We start from the raw sequence: 19,951 nt of genomic DNA, 5'->3' as shown, positions 1-19,951 counted from the left end.
TCTCTGCCTCTCCCTCCTGTGAACACTGTTGCTATGAGAAAAACAAGAGGCAGAGATGAGACAAGACATGATTTAACCCTTCAAATATTCTAGGCTTTACCAGTGTGCCAGTGGCTTAGGATAAAATAAAGAGAGGAAAAAATAATGTGAGGCAACGCTACTAAGGGCTCATAAAAATACAGCCATGAATTGTGCAGCTGCATCTGTCCACATTGTGCAAAAAGGATACTGATGCCTAGGAATGGACACGTAATACATAGAGCACAGCCTCCTGTGGTTGTAAATCAGTGTAAAATTGTTAGCCTAACAGGGATTATTCTGCCTAAAAGCAATTGAGAATTTGATGTACAAGTCCTGCTTCTCACATTTCCTCCCACCATAAGATATACCTGTTTGTGAACACACATAGAGTAGTCTTAGAGGTTTACTGAAAATATGTCCATTATGAATTCTTAGCCCCCTCCATTGGGCTGAGATGACCCTCTGAGAGGGGAAACTGCTTTCTTCCAGCTTGTTCCAGTCTGCAAAGAAGTGGCTTCCATTTCCCCCCAGCCCAGGCACGTTCTCTCATTCTGCTTTGGACTGCCGCAAAGAAACCCTCCACAGGAAAGAGGGCACACATAGTTTAAGCAGATCAGGTTTAGCTTAGTCAACAGAGGCTTGGACAAAGCAAAATTTAGTCCCTGCTTGAAGCAGTTTTGATTCTGTTTTATTCTGTTTCCTAAAGGCTAAAAAAATGACCAAGTTGTCTGCTTGGGATAAAAGTGGTATGAATCACCAGGGAAACCCAGGAGGAAGTACCTGAAATTGTCTGTCCTGGCAAACACTGATAAGTGGTCTGGAAGCAGGAGCAGGAACAGTCCTTGCCCCCTTTCTGCTCCCAATTACTTTGATGGAGCGTGTTTCTTTTGACCCAGATGTCTCTTCAAAATGGATCGACTGATCTTGTAGTCCCTCTCAGTGAGCTGCCAGAGTTTACTCAATGTTTTTGTGGGACTTGAAGCTCTCAGTTGGAGAGTCCTCCAGAAATGCTGAGCCTCATTGGAGCTAGTAGAAGAACATGGGCTAACAATGTGCTCTTGCTGTAAAAAAAGGCTAATGATATCCAGGTCTGCATTAGACAAAGTATTGTCAGCAGGTTGAGGGAGATGATCTTTTCCCTCAGTACTCTTGAGGCCACACCTGGAGTGCTATGTCCAGTTCTGGGCTCCTCAGTATGAGACATGGACATGCTGGAGAGAGACCAACAAAGGATCGTGAAGATGATAAAGGGACAGGAGCATCTCTCATGAGAAAGCTGGGACTGTTCATCTGGAGAAGAGAAGGCTCAGGAGGATCTTATCAATCAAACAAATGCCTGAAAGGGGAACGTAAAGATGAAGCAAAGCTCTTCTCAGTGGTGCTCAGTGACAGGACCACAAGAAATAGGTTGAAAATAAATACAGGAGGATGTGCCTGAACATAAGGAAACACAGTCTTACTGTGAGGGCAACTGAGCACTGGCACAAGTTGCCCAGAGAGGTGAAGTCTCCATCCTTGGAGACATTCAGAAGCCACCTTGACATGGTTCTGGGCAACTGCTCTGGGTGGCTCTGCTAGAGCAGCGGGGTTGGACCAGGTGACTCCAGGGGTCCCTTACAGCCTCAGCCATTCTGTGATACTGTGAACATCAGGATTTCATCAATATAAGTCGAAAAATTCATCACTCTCTCCTAGGACCTGTTTGCATCCAATTTCCACCCTTGCTGGCTTGGGCTGGACTGCCAGTTGATGTCAGTCAGCATAGGTCCACTTAACTGCAATTAGCATTCAGAGTTAAGCTGAATAGTTGTTGCTAACAGCCTGGTCCTTCTCTGTCAGACAGCAGAAGGGTTCAGCATTGCACTCACCTGGAAAGCTGCAACTGCACAAGAAAAGCACTTAGTGAAAGTACCAAAGAAATCCATCCTCTCCCCTGTTCAGAGGGCTAAGTAGTTACATTGGTTCCTTATTTCTGGAAGCTAGTTATTCTATCAATTATTGACCATCTTCATCTTGTTGGTTAAAGAATTTCTAGCACATATTGTTTATGCTTAAGGGCTACTGCAAAGTCCCATGCAGCAAGTTTTTACATCACTGTTTGCCAGAAGCACAAATGTATTCTACAGGAAATCCCACATGGAGTGTGCCTTATTTCCTTTTTTTGTCTGTGCACTTCTCCTGCTATCACTGTTAGCAGGAAAATGTTGAATTTAGTTAACTTTTGGTCTGACACCGCACAGCTGATTCTTTGCACTGGGTTACCACTGGTGTCAAGATTGCAAAGACTGAGAAGAATCTGTCATCACATCTGGTACCTCCATGAGTTTACTCTGCTGCTCTATAAATGTAATTCATTTGTATAATACTGGGGGATTCGCTTTGCAGGGCTGGCTCCCAGGGAACTTGGTGGGCAGTTGTGAGTGAGAGAGTCCAATATTTCCACCTATTTGGGCTTCCTGATTTTGTGTTGCAGCTCAGTAGATTCCTGCAGGGGGTATGAAAGCAAGATCTTTGAGTTTTTCAGTAGAGTGTTGTGCATGTCAGCTGAAGATGGAGTAAATGTGAGTGGAAGACCCCCACGATGATGCTCCATGGTGCAGTAAGAGCAGCAGCTCGAAACAGCACTGTGGTCTCCTCCAAAGCATGAGGCTGGGTGGGTTTGATCAATGAAAGTGCCACAGTGCTGTAGAGAAAACAAAACTTCTACACACCTGGGGACCACTCCTGAAGCCTTTTCTCAACGAAGCAAACTGTAACATAACTTCACTGCCTTAGGTTTGTGTCTGAGCATTGCAATATCAGTAAAGATTAGATGGTTGGCTATTAGATGATATTAAGTATGTGCAAAGGAAGATGAGGGATGCAGACCTCAGTCCAGAATATGCACATGTATCAAAACCAGGAGCACATGCTGTGCCGTTAGTGGTGCACATGGCAAGGACTGGTAGCCCATATGTCCTCAATTCCTCCGCACAGTGATTTCATGCCTGATCTGTGACCAGGTTGCTTAAGTTTTAGGCGGCTAGATGTGATGCAGTGAAAGGTGTTACACGCACCAAAATGGGATAGTGATGGCCTGTAAGGACGCTGTCTTCCAAATCTCTTACAAGCAAGGCTGCTGCTATCCCTTTGACTGAAATAAGAAGCAGATCTTGCTGTTTATGTGATCACCAGGGTGTGCTCTTGCCAATTCTCCACCAGCAGTGTCGGCTGAATAACGTATGTTTTCACTATAGATATTATTCTGTGTCTGCCTTGCGGTGTGTCTTGTGACTTTTAATTTCAGTTTTCCCTGGGATTAGTTGGGCAACTATTATTATCTAGTATCTGTTGGTTTAACACCACTGCATGTGTGTTTCATTCGGATGTATTGATCTGACCTATTGCCAGTTAAAGGAAGAAATGTGGTTCTTAATGAATTTTCCTTTCCTCCAAGGAATCTGCTGCTTTTAAGCAGGAAGTAGTTACATTTCTTAGCTGTTTTCCTGTGTGGTTAAGACAGGGCAGTACATGAGGCCAGGACCTCACTTTGCATTTGGGCCTGACCCTGTAAACTCTTCTGGCAGCGTGTTTCCTTTCTCATAGAACTAGGTCAGGACTGCTTCAGCAGGTGGTAGGTCACACCTTTTTGTTGGTAGACTATGGTGGAGGCCAGCCATCAAGGATGCCACAGCACACCCAGGCTGAGGACGCTCCAGCAGACTGAGATTCAGGGTGTGTTATTTGGCCATGAGCTGAGTCGTACGCAGCCACTTCCTTTCCCATGGGCAGAGGACTTCACTCTTCTGGGCCATCAAGTCACTAAGAGTCATCATTGCTGAAATGACTTAACTAAATAATCCAGAAGTCTGGCTTTTACTCCTTTCTTCCCTGAGTCTAGAAGTTGGGAACACAGGATCTAGCTCACAGCTGTTCCTGCTTGGTGTCCCCTGTGGTAGAGCTACTCCCATGTAAAGCACCAAGACATGCTGTGCCTCCCCCAGTGCCATATCCACTGCTGGCAGGGTGCTAGGCTTGAGTCCTGCTTCCTTTGCCCACCCTGACCTCAGGGAAGAGAGATTTTGTTTATGTTTTATCTTATTCACATTGTATTATATTTTATTTTTCATTTAAAAGCCATCCAGCACTTTGTCAGTTGAAATAGAAGGCAGTCTCGTGCAGGAATACTTACTCATGTAAACATGCTGATCAGCTGAAGCATCAAAGCTAAAGTTGAGTGCTACATCATTTGACCAATGACCAGTGTATACTTCAGCACACCTACATTTGCAGGTGGGCATGAAGTAGTTCCCACTGTTACATCCAGTTGTTACGGTACACTTAAAAATGGGAGATATCTTTTAATGCATAATTTATTAGATAAATGGTCCTATAACATTCTGTGTTAAAGAGGCAAGTGAAAAGAAACTGGGTGATAGCATCATTTCTAGATGTTACTAGTGGTAACATAGAAATAACATTAGTCATAACTGGAAACTGTTATATAGGAGTAAACTGTAGAGGACCTATGACCTTTTCTAAGTACTCAGCAAAACCCTAAGTTACTGCTGGTCAGTTAAAAGCAGTTTGGTGTTTAATAGAGGTTTATGATTATTTTCAGACACAGATGACTGGGGAGTTACCTGGGGCAACTTGCAGTTGTCCCGGCAGAATTGAAGCAGCCTGTGGTAAAGATGAGTACAGGGAGGCTCATACAGCAGAGGAGCTCAGCATATGATGGAGAGCTTGCTAAGGGCATGAAAGAGGAGTTCAGGGTGGATGTGGGGTATTATGAAACAGCAGATGTCAAGGGGACAAAGCAGAGGGTAAAAACAAAAGGAGTCAGGCATGAGAGAGTGATGGCCATGTGGAAATCCAGCTATGACACCAAAGTAGAATAACATGAGCCAAGCATCAGCGGAAAGCAGGTAGGTAGCAAAAAGAACAGCCAACAGTTAGGTTTATTTCTAGCCTCTAGGCCTGCATGAGACATCACCCTTGAGGTGTGCCTGACAAACAGAGGACGTGACAGCTTTAGCTGTAGCTCTTTTGTATCCAACTGTTGTGATTTATATGCTCAGTTCTCTGGTCTGGTGCCTTGCCTGCTGTCAAGAGGGTGATACATTTCAGGATTTTTTTGGTAAATCATCCTGAAGTCAATGTAACCCACCAATTCCCAAGATTTCAAGACTTGTTGGATGCAGTGGTGAATGTACCATTGTTCTCCCGGCTGCTCTGCCCACTTGGGAAGAAAATTTCATCTTTGTTCTACTTAGTGCTGTGCTAGCAAGCACTTCTGAGCAGGCTGTAATTTGCAGAGCAATGGGACAGAAACTGAAGCAGCCTGCTCCATGGCCCAAGAGCAGTCTCTGCTCCTGGGGCTGTATTTTGTGATTTGATCTCCCTGGGTAGGCTATTAACAGTGGGGATTTGCCGCTGAAACAGCGAGGGTTTGCCACCTCTTTGCTTCCTAATGCAGGTGAAAAGGAGATGTTCAGCTTTGCATCCAGTTTTTGGGTGAGAAGCGAGAGGCATAAGCAGCAAACGATATACAAGCTCCCTTTCTGCCACATGCCAGGGTTTCACGAGCCAGGTCTTTTCTGTAAGATGTCCTTACATCTTACATATTGCAGGAGCATGGGAAGCCTACAACTCTGGGTTCTAATTTAGCTGGGCTGTCTAATGAGACATACCAGAACATCAGCAGCCTAAACAGTTTTTCATAGCTGTGACTGTCTTTGGGGGTTGCTTCATGTCTGGGTTTTTTACCAGAGCCTGAGGAAGTGAAGTAGCCAACACCAGATGAAAAGTGGTGGAAGGCAGATGATTAATTTCTGCAATCCTTTGCAACTCACAGTCTGAATTCCTTCCCAATGGGCTGGGCTCAGTGCAGCCCAGTTTATGGTAATTTCAGAGCATTTGTCTGGAAGTGCTGATACTACCCAGTTACATTTTAGGTGTCTTCATTTTTTTTTTTTTTTTTTTTTTTTTACCAAAAATTAAGGGATTTCAGTTATGGTGATGAATAAAAAAACAGAGACAGAGCCTTGGGGGTTGTGTAGCAATGCCTATCTCATTGCAGAGGGACAGAGGCAGCAGGCAGGCTTGCATCTTACACTGAGTTGGATCGATGGCAATTCTACCTTCTACTATCACTGTTCACTCCCTGTGAAGAGAAGAGGGTGTTAAAAATTGATATAATAGAATATAGAAATAAAGGGTTATGATTGTGGTTGTTTCATTGCCATGGTAAAATAAAGGAAGGACATTTGATACTTTTTTTTCTTTTTTTATTTCTTCTTTAAGAAAAGTTGCAGCAAATGTTACCAAAATAGTTGAAGTTTCTGGCAGCTTTGCAAGCCAAGTACCCAGTGCTTAGATACAATGTTGATAATAGCTTAATAGTATTTTTTGTTAAAACATATGTTCATTAAAAAATGGTCAAAGCAATACATCTTTGTTGTATAGTATTCAAAGGCTAAAGTAATAAACCTTAGCTTCAGGGAAGGTTTAAGGTTATGCCTGAGGAGGGCTCTTCAAGTCCTTAAATGCTTGTCTAGAGTGGTCTCCACTTTAGGACCACTTTGAGGCTTAGAGAAGTGCTATATATTGAAAAAGGAGGCTGTGGCCTTTTGTGGGGTTACAAAAACCCCAGCTATTCTTCTGAACACATCTGTTTATTTTCAGTGCCAAAAGACAAATGTATTCTTTCCTCTGTGCTTTTATAAGAAGACTTGTGCCCTTTAAAAACTCAGTAGGAAGGAGCTTGTGGTTAACTGACGGAATTAACAGGGGTGGAAGCCTGAGTGCTTCAGTGTGTCCATTCTTGCTGGAATGACTTACAGTTTTGACTCATGGGGTTTTGTTCCCAAACACAAGCAATATTTGTTCCAGCAGCATACTCAAGTGCAGCAATGGGGGGTTTGCATGTGATTGGTGCTGCAGTTCAGCAGACAGGACAGTAACTTCACAGAGTAGTTACCTCAATAACCTACAGTCTTCAGGGTATAAGGCCCTTCTGGGAGTGTTTACAGATTTATACATCAAAAATAGTAGTGCATAGGGTCCTTTTAATGCTTTGGAACTACTACATAAAATTCTCTGTTTCTAAATTATTTAATTACAGGTTAATGAAGTAAAGAACTTGGATACTGTGTTACATGCAGAAATAACCTGTCTCTGTTCTTGATGCTGAGCATAGACCTTTTCCATTTGCAATGGTATTCACATACTCAGGACTCAAATCCTCATTATCCATGCCTTCAGAGTAGGGCAGACTCTTGTCATAATAGTACATTATAATCCTTCCAAAGATAATGAGGTGACTCTTGTTGCATTTCAAAACAGTGTGACCAAGATGAGCATTTGATCCAGCAGCTACGCTATTCTACAGAAGTACTAAGGTACTTGCACCTATTTGATATTGAGCTATTTTGTCCCTCAATTGAGAAATAAATAGGTCAGGCAAGGCCTTTGAAAGGAATTTAATAGATACATCTCACACTTGCAGAGAAGCATGAAACTCTACTGCTAAAATGAAATTGGGTTCATGGAAGGTCACGGTTATCTTTTAAAGTAAGTTTTTTGCATGTCTGAAGAGCAAATGTTGCATTAAAGGTAAGGTTAGAGTCTGTTTTGCTGGTAATGTTCCAAGTTTTCTTCTTTCCTCCAGATTATGATGTAGTTTCCTGTAAGCTGAGCAGCCAGCCTGCTTGATACGTTTTTTGCTTTATTGCTGTATAGTGACATACCAAACTAGTCAGGCATCAAGCAGTAAGTACGTGAAGAACCATGAGCTGCTAAAATAACAGGAAAATACTTTTTATTATTTTATTGGTGACTTTTAGGTCCTGCCATCAGTTTTTCAGAAACTATTGTGATGTGGATAACAATCACAAGTTGGCTATCCTCTGAAGCTGATTTGCCTTTGTAAGCACAATCACTTACAAATTTGAGAAAGAGTCTAAAAAAGACTTCATGTATCTTTAAATAGGTATAGATAACCACGTAGACAGATGTATGGATATCTATACCTGTATATCTAGGTATATTTACATATAGATATATGAAACATTTGTAACCATAATTTGCTCCATCCTAAACTTCCACTAGAAGTGCCTCCACTTGACTATGGTGTCACATGAACAAGTTGATTTTACATGTGGCACAATGGATGGGGTGGAAACCTCTGGTGGAGAGAAGAGTTTAAATGCACCCTTGGGGCTGCCAGCTAAAGCAAAGCAAAGCTTCCCCCAGCTTCCTACAGCTGATCTGCTTTAGGAGGTGTCCATCCTTCCCGTTGAAGCTCTTTGCCCCCCTCAGCCCCGTATGGTGCTGAATTATAGTATCCTCTGAAGTGAGGTTTGCATGCTGCAGTGGTAACAAGAATTGACAGGTCAGTCACTGTTTCAGCCACTTGCTGAAACTATGCCCCACTACCAGTTGGCTTAGGGGTGCTGGTGCCACAGCAAGCCCCTGCTCTGGCTGCCCTTTGGCTGCACCAAGGGCAGCCCAGCCACACCTGGGGTTCACTGAAGAAGTGACATTGAAAGAATTGTAAAGCCCCACATTCGCGATAGGGTTGTGGGGCACCCCTGACCCTGTTACTACCTTTGGTATATCTCAGCTAACCTGTTGTGAGCTGATGTGTGAACCTGCAGCTACCTTCTTCCTGGGCCATGATCTTAAGACCTCATCAAGAGGAGCAGGGGCTGCCTTACACACCGTGACCCAATCTTTGACAGCCTACAGCACAGACCCTGGGGTCAGGACACTTCCCAGATGTGTCATGTCAACACAGGTGCAGCAAGGACCAGCTGGCTCTGACTCAGGGGACATTTGGCTTCATGAGTGGCACGCGGTGATGGCAGCGTGGTGCTACTCTGCTCCTGGGCAGGGGCTGCAGCCAGGCAGAGGTGGCCCCAGCTTGCTCTGAGCCTGCAGACACCCCTCTGGGCCACTTCCACTGGGGTAATTCATAAAGAAGTGATGGTGTCATTCAGGTCATGTGGAAAGTTTAGGTTTGGAAAGCTGAGATAGCCCTTACTGAATATTGGCATGTGTTTGTATTTGGTTAAATAGAGGCCTGGAGGATGTTTGTCATTGAATAACACAGCAGAAAGGAATGCAGGAAAAACACTTTTACAAGTTCAGGACATAGTCTGTAGCCTGTTACATTCCTGCTCTCACAGGAGCTCCACACTGAGAAAATGGTTTAAGGGAACTGCCCCATTGGGCTCCTGCAGGAAGGTCTAGAACAATGGCCAACACAGGAAGGATGTCGCAGGTGGATACGGCACATCTGTGCCAAGGTGCAGAGGCAGAAGAGAAGTCACCATGGCTCCAGCAGACACCAGATGTTTTATGACTTTTCAGTATGTTTTGAAAAGCATCCCATGGATGAATGCAGAGCTGAGGAATAAGACTAATGGCAGGCTGTGTTAATACTTGGAGTTTTACACTGCAAAGGTGGTGTTTTGTAGCTTCTTCATTTCGAAGGTGGGAACTGAAAGAGGCTGAAGTGAAAAGTGGGGTAGGGATTAGCTCTGCTCTTGGCAGACCAGGATTGAAGGTTGGGGGCAAGGCTGAAGCAAAAGCTGATGCAAGTGGTTATGGAGTTGGGATTTTGGGAGAAGAGGATGTTTCTCAGGAGCACTGAGCTGATGGGCTCCCCAGACACAGCAACTGCAGGGCAGCAGTTGTGGGGGCGAGGCAGATCTGCCCTGTGATGGGAGTGTTTCAGCAGCTGGACCGTAGGGGTCAAGTTTCCATCCTCTAAGCTCACTCCAGGAGTGTACCCCAACCCAACAGAGCTGCTGAAAGCCTCCATGTATTCCTGCCAGAGCATCACTCAATGCAGAAAACAGCTTGGGCTTTTGAAGCATTCGTCAGAGAAACAAGATCGTGTAGCAGAAGAGATAAGTCACAGGCAAGAGGGAAACCAAAAGAACTTTTCAGGCATGTAAGGCTGATGGGAAATCAGCCTTGTGGCTGGGCAAGGACACTTTTATCACTCATACAGTGTCACAGTTCTGCTAGTGGTAAAACTCATTTTGTGGTACTGGTGACTTACTGGGCTTCATTCTGCACAGCTGATATTTAGTTATCCTATTTCACAAGTATCAAAAATACTTTAATGGCAGAAAAGTAAATAAAATCTTACCACAAAGGGTAGGCATGAGCAATGCTAAATATCACTGGCTTTTGCCACCACTATTATATATCACATTTAGGAGACTAGTTCCTGAGGTAATTAGTATGGGAGCCTGGAGCAGATGGCCTAACACACTGGCCTTTGCCAATGGGTTATGAGCTTGATGCAATCGTGAATATGTAGTGAGGTAGCAGGAATGTTGCCCTTCTGAGGGCTGAAAAGATCTTGGCTAAATCCCAGCAAGACATGAGGGAAAAACCAGGAACAATTCTCAACACGATAAAAATTGAGACCTTCCTCCTGTTCCTTAAAACATTTTCTCTGATATAGGCCAACAGTGACTTGGAAATAATACATGCATCTTTGCTAAGGGTTCTGAATTATTCCCATGTTATTTCTGTCTGGTTTAAATTGGCTGAATAGCTATGGGCTCATTGTGCTGTTACTTCGGTGTCTGCAAGCTTTTAGATTCACTGCATATGCCCTTGTGTTCATATTTGTGTTTGTGATTCTCCCAAAGTTTTACAGGACATAGCACATCTCCAAGGATTGTTACTCATTATTTAAAACCCACTGAACTGGAATCCAAACTCCATCCATTCACTGCTGGCTGTTATTTATTTTCCATTCATAAACTTTCATCAAGTAACGCCAGGCGGCATTCAGGCAGTGCAGCAGCCAAGAGGTGAAGTAAGCCATTCACAAACACATTGCAGGCTGATAGTCACCCGCAGACACTGGTTGGTGAATCATACTGAACAGTAAATACATCCTGAACACCAGGATCCTTTCACATGCTGAAGGAAGTGTTGCAATTTTACTCATCTGATCTGCATATTGCTCTGTGGAGGCTTTCGTCCCAGCTTGTTTCTTTTTACGGTAATTCAGGGACATATTATGAAAGCTGGAATTCTGCTAAATTCAAGTGAACTTCTTGCTGAGTATGACATTTAGGATTTTAATTCTGCAAGAAGATATGTCAAACATATGCCTACATAGCAACACACGAAAATGTGAATTTACTTCGGGTTGCAAGAAGAAGCCTACACAATTATACAGGGCTGTGCTCTGACAGTGCAGGAGCATGCACACTGCAGCTGTAAGTGGAAGGGAGACTGCAGCTCCACAGGGTTTTCCTGTCACCTCTGCAGCCTTATAAGCCCATTTGTGGGAAGTGAAGACCTAACACCTAAAGACAAAAGATGTTGCCTATGAGTGAATCTTACCATGGTAATTACAATGTGACTTTTGCCTGGATGATGGCAAGTGCCAGGGAGGGTGTAATGAAAGAGAGAGAAACCTCTTCACTGTAAATATTTCTTGTTGAAACTATCCTGGAAGAAATATTTCCAGTTGTCTCAGTTTAACCGTGTTGGTATTGCTTAGATGGCAGTGACACCCTGTGGTACCAACCGCTGGTGCAGCTCTCGGCGGTGGTTTGTTCAGGAAGTCGTTTTAAGAGTGCAGTAACAAAAGGTCCAGGGATGTTTTTAATTCATCTTCACAGACGACATCCTCCGTCGTCCCTGAGTGCCTTTGCACTAAGCAGGATCTACCTTTCTGGATTTAAATGTCCTGGAAGTAGCTACTGCCTCTTTCTGAGCATTTGTGTAGTGCCTGCGTGGTGAGTCTCTTTGTTTTGACTCACATCTCTTGGCTTTACAGTAAGAGGAATCAGCTGTAGTAACAAACCGTTATCACATCACGGTGCACCTTTGCTATACAACTCAGCAAAAATACCTGCTGCTGTTCCGTTTGCCCCGATGAGCAATGCATGGTGGTTGGAGGGGACAGTGCTCATCTGGGTATTTTCTCTCTTCCAGGGGGTTCACGAGTCCAAAGGTGTGACTGAAGATTATTTGAAACTGGAATCCCTAATCCAGAAAGTCGTTTCTCCTTACTTGGGCACATATGGTCTGTATTCCAGTGATGGACCCTTCACACACTCTTCCTGTATCTTGGGTAAGAATAACAGAGGATTGATTTGACACATCACAGAAGGCTTCACCAAAACCTTGGTCCACACAGGGCTGGGGCCCACACAAGTGGAGACTGCCAGTAATAACTTAGGGTTAAGCAAGAAGCCATTTCTAGAGTGCTGAGTAGTACTTGTTCATTAGTGCACAATGATCATACAAGGCTGTTTAAAACAGGAAAGAGAGTAGGAATTTGTCTTAGAGAAGACTAATGGATAAGCCTTCAAACATGTAAAAGCTTTCTCCAAAGCAGAAAGTAATAAGCTGTTCTTCATCCCACTGGAGATAAGAAAAATAAAGCGGACCACACATAGCAGGGGAAATTCAGATTACATGGAAGGAAAAATCTCTAATGTCACATAAAACCCATCTGGAGACTGTTAAATCTTCACTGCTAGAGGCGCTGTATACATGTCACATACGTAGGCATCTGTAAGGAGCAAGGTGGGTAAATGTGGTCCTGCCTGGTGGCAGAAACTGAGTGATGGACCCTCTTGAGTCCCTTCCAGCTTATTTTCCGTCATTCTTTGAGCTCTGAAGAATTCAGTGAAGGCAAGATTTGGCCAAGATGCAGGTTTTTTTGAATATCCCATGTAGTAATTCAGTCTGTTGAAAATGCGAGGGGGATGCTACCAGCGTAAATCAAAAAGGAAACATGATAGTCCCTGAGTAATTTAATGTAAATACTGTGATATCCTGCTTGAATAGAGAAAGCAGAGGGGAAAGTAAGTTCAGTTGTGTGTTTTCTGTGCAGTCAGTTTAATCTATTTGGTTGTCTGAAATGGTCAATAAGGTAGTTGATTTTCCCTTGAAGCTGAATGGAAAAATGGTTGTATTGCATTAGGTGTTAAAGAAACAAATCAGTTTTACGTGAGTAAATAGAGGCCAATTATTTATGGAAAATGGCTCAGGATTACTACTTTGTATTCAATGCTTGCCATTAAAAGGCCACAAGCATTTAAATGGAGCCCCAATTGACGTTTTCTGAATACCAGCTTTTGTATGTCAGGACAGAAAAAATGCACCCAAAAAGAATAAAATGCCAGTGAAATGGATTGTTAGAAAATATATGTAGTATTACATGACTGCGGAGTGCCTAAGTCTGCTGCTTGTAAACTAGCACATCTAGTTCTGTCCAACTATTTTGGTAGCATGATTTAAAGCTGTGACATACCATCCTTGGGACTGGTGAGGTTGCTGACCTCTTTTCTTCCCTGTCTGGCCAGCACACCCAGCCTTCCCTTACAGTCAAGCCTTAGTGTGACCAAAAAGCCAGAGTTCCTCTGGCAGGGCAGCCCCAGGGAACCTTTCCTGTTTGCCAGGTCAAACTCTTAACAAAGAAAAAGTCCAAAAGTGACCATGGCTCAGTTGATTTCACTACTGAGGCAGACACAACCGCAACATACAATCTTAAATATAGAAATTGGCTTTTTTAGTAGTACAGCATATGATTGGAATTTGTGTCCGGGTAATCACATAAATATACATAATTTTAGAGGAGACTGGCATTTGTAAAGGAAATTGCGGTTTTCATCCTGACTTAAAGCAGGCAGTTTATATGTAGTGGTTGTGGTTGTCTTCCAGAGTGTAATTTGGTTCCCTTCTCCAGCTATGCTCCTTTCATGGGGATGGCAAAGTGCGAATAGCAGGAAGAAAGCTTTAAAAATGAGACCTATTATTCACACCGCTTTTTTCTTTAGTACAAGTGAGTCTGCAGTAAGTTTGCATGATGGTCATTTTGATCTAGCTGCTGGAAAGCACTCCAGCCCTAAACCACCGGTGGAGGATCTCCGTGCTGACTTGCTGCCACCTGCTGCTCATTCTTGGGAAAGAGCTCACTTGTTTAACCGCGGTAGTCATACAGTCTGCCACACTGAGTGCAGGTTTGCTCCCAAAAAAAGTTGCTGTGGGCACCTCCCTCCAGTTAAGGTTTCCAGACACTCTTGGTGCTTTCTCCTTGTGTGGTCTCAGAATGATGCTTTGAATCTAAGTTTTTCCGGAATTGCTATTAAAAATGCCTGTATTAATCCTCATGCCTCAGATTTGAAGACGCCTGATTTTCCTAGGGTGGTGGAAAAGTTAACATTTCAGCTACTAGAAATTAGTCATGACCTTTTCAGCCTGAACAAGAACAGAATTGTACTTTCTGTTCTTGCCTAAAGAAAGTATTTGCAATTGTATATCAGGTCTCCCACAATAGTGATTTACTCCAGCTGCTGAAGTTGTATGAATATAAGGAAATATCAGCTATTATTTGTAAAGACAGGTTTGGGGTCTTCAATATGCTAAAGAAGGCTAGGAAATTGGAAGCCTATTGAGCTACTAAACCAGTAAAATGTATTCTCTTATAAAGGTTTCTGTCATATGGGAAAAGCTTGGGAATATGACTTTTCTTTTGAACACTTGTAATTATTAGTACCACAAAAACAGGAGACTTTGTAGATATTACTCTAGATCTTTCTTTGTTCACAGAGAAGCGGTTCTTCAGGCGTTCAAAATCAGGTGACATCCTTGCCAAGAACCCTGTGGTGCGATCGAAAAGCTACAACAATCCACTGCTGACGCCAGTGGCCGAGTATGAAACCGAGGGCATGGCTGCCAATGGAACAGGCATCCGAAGGCACTCTGTTTCAGAAATGACCTCCTGCCTGGAGCTTCAGGGGTACTCCAACCTCACCACCATCATGGACAACGGTTCCAAGAGCTCCATGACAACCACAAAAAGCTCGCTGTCAGGAGACCAGGAGAGGCCCAGCACCGGGTCAGTGCAATGCTCTAGCAAACTCAGCACAGTTGAGCAACAGAAAGGACTCTTCCACTCGATGGACGACCCACATAGGTCTTTTGAGCTGGACAGGGACCCTTCCTTGATTCCAGTTCCCTCTTCCAGCCCTGAGAACATAGTGGATCAGATTTTGGAGTCAATCGACTCTGATTCTGAAGGCATTTTTATTGATTTTGGCCGAGGCTGTTCCAATTCATCAGCATACAATGCGGACGTGAACAGACAGAGCATCATGTGAAGGACATTGGGAAACAAACCTTGGGTTTTAATATTATATATGAAAGTTACTAACACATTGAGTTGGACTATGGGCAAGCTATGTAGGTCTAGGGCAGAACCTCTGTTGTACGTCATCACATCTGTACTGAAGTATACAGACACAAGTTTACAGCAGGCAGGAATCTGCTGCAAGGGGGAAGAAACTCCAGCCATTTCTCCCTGTCCCTGTCACTTTGCAGTTGGATTTCCTGTTGTCTTTATAAGCATAGGGGTTCAGAAGCTGACAAGTGTCTGGTGAAATGCTATTAGTACAGCTGGCAGTGTTTGTTCAGTAAAACAGCCTAGCAAATAGCTGTGTTCACTTTTAATTTTCTCAAGAGATTTCCTGTAGATAGCAGGTTGTTCTCTGAACTGTAACACCTCAGCCAAAGTAAAAACATATCCTTCTAAAAAAATAAAAAAGCCCAGAGGCTGTGGGCCTTCATGCCACAGAATCCAGTGATAAAGAAGACTATTTTAATCTTTTTCTTGTACATCTTGTATGCACTCCTTTGCCTAATGGTGAGTTAGAGTTCTTGAAGAAAGGCAAATAAACAGAAATGTGCTACCTGATGTCACGCGATGCCTCGTGTCTCATGTTCTGTTTCACAGCCAATACCTTGTGTCTTGAAACTGGCTTTTAAGACCATGTTAATTTGCTCTGAATGTGGCACTTCGAAGAAATCCGTGCACTGTTAACTCCTGGAACATTCATTGTGTGGAGAGATTTCAGCAGGATTCAACTTGTTTCCTAAATAAATAAAAATATGGCCTCTTGGTGGAAATTCTCATTATATATTTATATTCTCAATGAAATACAGTAATGCATATACTGTCAATTATGTATTGATGCTTGGGGAGTGTGAACCTTGGAGCTCTTCCCATCCTGAGCACTCCCAGCTCTTTGATTCTTCCTCATAGTAACATGCTGTTGTAAGAGCTGTGTCAGTGGTTTTATAGAGGACTGATGTACATGATACTAAGGTGAAGTAGAAATCCTGATGCATGGTAGATTTTTGATCAGATGGTTTTCCAGTGAAAGAGGAGCTACTTCAGATTGCTCCGTCCTAGGCATCTCCTCTGGAGGAAAGAGTCAGCTGGTAACACCTGAGCTTCTCAGCAGAGACTCATCATCAGTTTGGTCTGGCAGCGCCTGGCACTTAGTTCAGATACTCAAGGACTCTCCAGCTTTGCTCTGCACTTACACTGCTGACCCCAACATTCGCCAAACCCTTCCCCAGGCTTTGATTACATTTTTAGGCTCAGGGCCCCACTTCTGATACATAATTTCCTTTGGCCTCACTACTTGATCGTTCGGAAAGTGTCAGCTCAATCTTTTGCAACCACCCTACTTCACTTCTGCAGATTTCAGCTTCCAGAGAGATGTGCAGGCTCCCCATAACACAGAGGTTTGAGAACCTCAGAAGCCAGCTGAGGAAGGAGCCCCATAAATGAGGCAGGAGGTTGGTGTCTGCTTTGTTTCTTTGTGTTTGGCATGTTCAGTTGGACAGCCTCCCCTACAGGTAGACACATAGGTCATATTTCATAGTTTCTTTTACACAGAGGTAAATAATTGCTTCCGTGCCCCAACAATCTCAAACCTAACAGCCAGGGAACACACTTGGATAAGACCACTGGATGTGGGACTTAACACCAACTGGCAGAAACACAGGTGCAGCAGAACATGCCCTTAGCAAGAGCAGCTCGGATGCCTGCATGGATCTTTGAGGTTAAATAAATGAAATGGGTTAGCATGTAGGCACCTAACTAGCCCTCTAAGTGTGTAGTTATCAGGTCACCTATTTGGCCACTTCCTGGCTATGGTGATGCCTGTACCACCCAGCAGTTGTGCACCAGGGCACACTCAGGAGTACTTCTGATGGGGCCAAGTATGTTGGCAGCTTGCTCACATCTGACATTTATTGGGTTCCTACCAACTGTTCGGTGCTACCAATGGCTGTTTGCCCACCCTTTCCTAGCTGGAGGGCATGATGAGCCCACAGTCTCAAGGCATATTTGATTTGGTGCCACATTTGGCCCCAAAACCACATGAGAGAAAGGAGGTCTCACTGAAAGTGAATCCAATATATGACAGGATTGATGATTTCCAAGAGTGTCCTGAAGTGGTACGAGCCCCTATGCTGGCACGCTCTGGTTCCACCCTTGTTCCTTCTGACAAATGCTTTTATTTTCTGAATTATTTAGATTGGAGAAAGAGTATCCACAGTCTTGTTCTAAGGACACAATGCAGGGGAGAAGATTCAACCCCCTCCAAGAAAATTTTAGAAATATAATGGATCAGGGCCTCTTATGTTAGAGAACATAAAATGAGGTAAGAGTCGTAAGCTTACTCAATTATTGGGGAATATTTAAACACAGTTTCAACTGGGAAGAGGACTGCTAGGACCCTTCCCAGCTGAGCTTTTGCATGGTTAGTGCCCTCCCCTGTGATAGGAGACCTTGAATCCTCTGGTATGCTGCAGTGAACTAACCTCTGACACCTTGCATGCATGGAGCTAGTGAATAAAAATCCTCGTCTAGCTGCTTTAGAAGGTTATTTAAAAATTGGGTTCAAGACAGTGACTGCATAAGAGGAGTATTCCTAACAGCCACCTCAGGAAACCCCAGAGAGGAGCAGTGTTTAGGAAATAGTCTTGTCTTCAGCATTTCCTCTTGGCGAGGGCAGGCAGCCTGATGCCTGTTGTGAAAGCTGGTTCTTGGACACATCACCTTCTCACAAGTGCTGCAGGGGTAACCGGCTATCCTGGAGCATTGCAGCCCAGAACTTCCAATCTAGCCTTCCGCTGTAAGTGGGCTCTTTAGGCTCAAAGCTCAAGCAGCAGAAAAATCTTCTGTAAGCTTTCAGCAGCAGCATGTAGACTCTTCAGAAGATAGATACAGACCAAGGCCCAGCACTACATTGGAGAAGGGCAGAACAGAACAGAAAAGAAAAGCAAAGCAAAGCGAAACCAAACCAAAGCAAACCCAGCCCAACTAGCCCTGCCTCACCTCACACCCAGAACTGTGACTACCAGCTGTGATAAGGCTGAATGAGTATTTAAGGAAGTTTAAGATTCATTACTTGATGTTGAAGTGTTCTGTGAGTGCTGCTGAGCTGAAGTAAAAGGCTTATATTTATATTTTTGGGGTGAAGAGGTTCTCAATTGACTTCAGTTAAAGTAAGTTAACCTCATAAGGGTGTAATGGAACAGGCTGAGCTCTGTTCTTGTTGTGGTTTAGAGATGAACTAAACTTGTCTTTGCTAGCAAATGTGGAATTCACAAAAGTGTTTGCTATGCTAAAGCTCTACTACTGAGATAATGACTAAAGAAGGAGCAAATGCATTCTAACTTAGGGGTTGCAGCTGCAGTTTTAGGGGTCTTTTTTAATTAAAGAAAACATTATAATCTAGGTGGGCTTGCTATAAAGAGCCTAACACTCTGAAGTGTTAAGTTCTTTACTGCAATGGTGATAGGGTGGCATTTTGTCTCTCCTTCAGGTTTATGTTAAAATATGTCGGCAGATACAATTGTAAATTGAAAAACTGGGTGTGATGGTGTAGCTGATTCCTGTGGAAGACACCATCTCCATTGTCCTCAGAGATGATGTTTCTCATCAACTTGTTCCCCAAGAAGTGGCATGACTGGGGGCAATACATTTTATGTAGGAAGATGCAAGTGGAGCTGTGCTTTACCTCTGGGCTTTGAGGTACGTCTGGTTTGTAGTTGCAAGAGCTCATGTGTGTGAATGTGCAAGGTGTGGAGAGGTGTAATCAGACCTGGCCCTGGGAGGACAGATCATGTGAGTGATGTTGAGCCAGGAGTGTGCAGGCAATCAAAGCCCAGTATTCAGCGACTTTAAACGCTGCACAGATGTAAGACTACCCTGATTGTGATTCATCTACTAGTAATACCAATGCAGACATGTCATGGATGCAGTCTTCTTAGGGGCAAATCATAGTCATTACAAAGGAAATATGTGCATCAAAGAATAGTGCAGGTTCTTGCCAAAATATATTTATGACGTGATGGGTTTCAGCTTTCAAATGCTGCTGCATGAAGTGTCCCAATGCACCAGCGGTACTCAAGCTTTGTCCCTAAGGGGGCATTCTCTGTATGCCAGTTATTCCTCTCCACCCTTTCTTTGTTATGATAAACTGTGGCATTTTGTATTCTAATCCAAAAATCAAAAGCTCTCTGCAATTTTCCTGGTTGGGACGGGTTCCAAAATCCTACGAGGGATAACACAGAGCAACAGACAGCACTTAAAGCTCCTGTCATCTGGCACTGCAGGGTGAGCATTATGCAAGCAAAAGGAACTGGGAGACTAACCTAATGAACAGCTGCTGAGCTCTGTGTAATACAGCTCCCTGGAGCACAACTGGAGATAACAGAATAATTGGCTGCAAATAGCGCTGCCCAAATACAGGGCTTTTTTTCCTAAGAAATGGGGAAAATGACTTTCCATTATTCAATTAGCTCCTGGCAAGCTGGTTTTGGTAGTGCTTTTGACTAAAACAAATGCACTTGTTGATACCATCTGAACCACTAAGCTGTGGTGATGGAAGACTATGGGCTGTGTTCTCCTAGGGCCACCATACAGACATGTGAGAATATGAAAATATCTGATACCTCTCTAAAGTTCTGGTTAGAGATGTATAGATTACCCCTTTATTAGACTAACATGCTGTAAGAACAGCTTGGAAATAAAGATGTCAGAAAGCTCTTAGTGTTATTTTTTAGCTCTGGTCTGCAGAGGTGTGACTGTCATTCCAGAACT

The 19,951-nt window shown here is 43.6% G+C and overlaps 1 protein-coding gene across 9 annotated transcripts in view; it reads left to right on the top strand.

The window, feature by feature from the left end:
* The window catches only part of PRR5 (proline rich 5), a 91,221-nt gene extending 75,264 nt beyond the window's left edge, over window positions 1–15,957 (top strand). For all 9 annotated transcript variants that reach the window (XM_030479030.1, XM_030479027.1, XM_030479033.1 and 6 more), the window contains 2 exons: window positions 11,977–12,115; window positions 14,602–15,957. In XM_030479030.1, the coding sequence (XP_030334890.1) occupies window positions 11,977–12,115; window positions 14,602–15,152 (690 nt within the window). In that variant the 3' untranslated portion in view covers window positions 15,153–15,957. The remainder of the gene's footprint in view (window positions 1–11,976; window positions 12,116–14,601) is intronic.
* Window positions 15,958–19,951: the final 3,994 nt, after the last annotated feature.

Source organism: Strigops habroptila, chromosome 3, assembly GCF_004027225.2.
Source record: "Strigops habroptila isolate Jane chromosome 3, bStrHab1.2.pri, whole genome shotgun sequence".
NCBI classification, from domain to species: domain Eukaryota; kingdom Metazoa; phylum Chordata; class Aves; order Psittaciformes; family Psittacidae; genus Strigops; species Strigops habroptila.
Note: the sequence above shows the minus strand (reverse complement) of the source record. Positions and strands in the feature narration are given on the sequence as shown.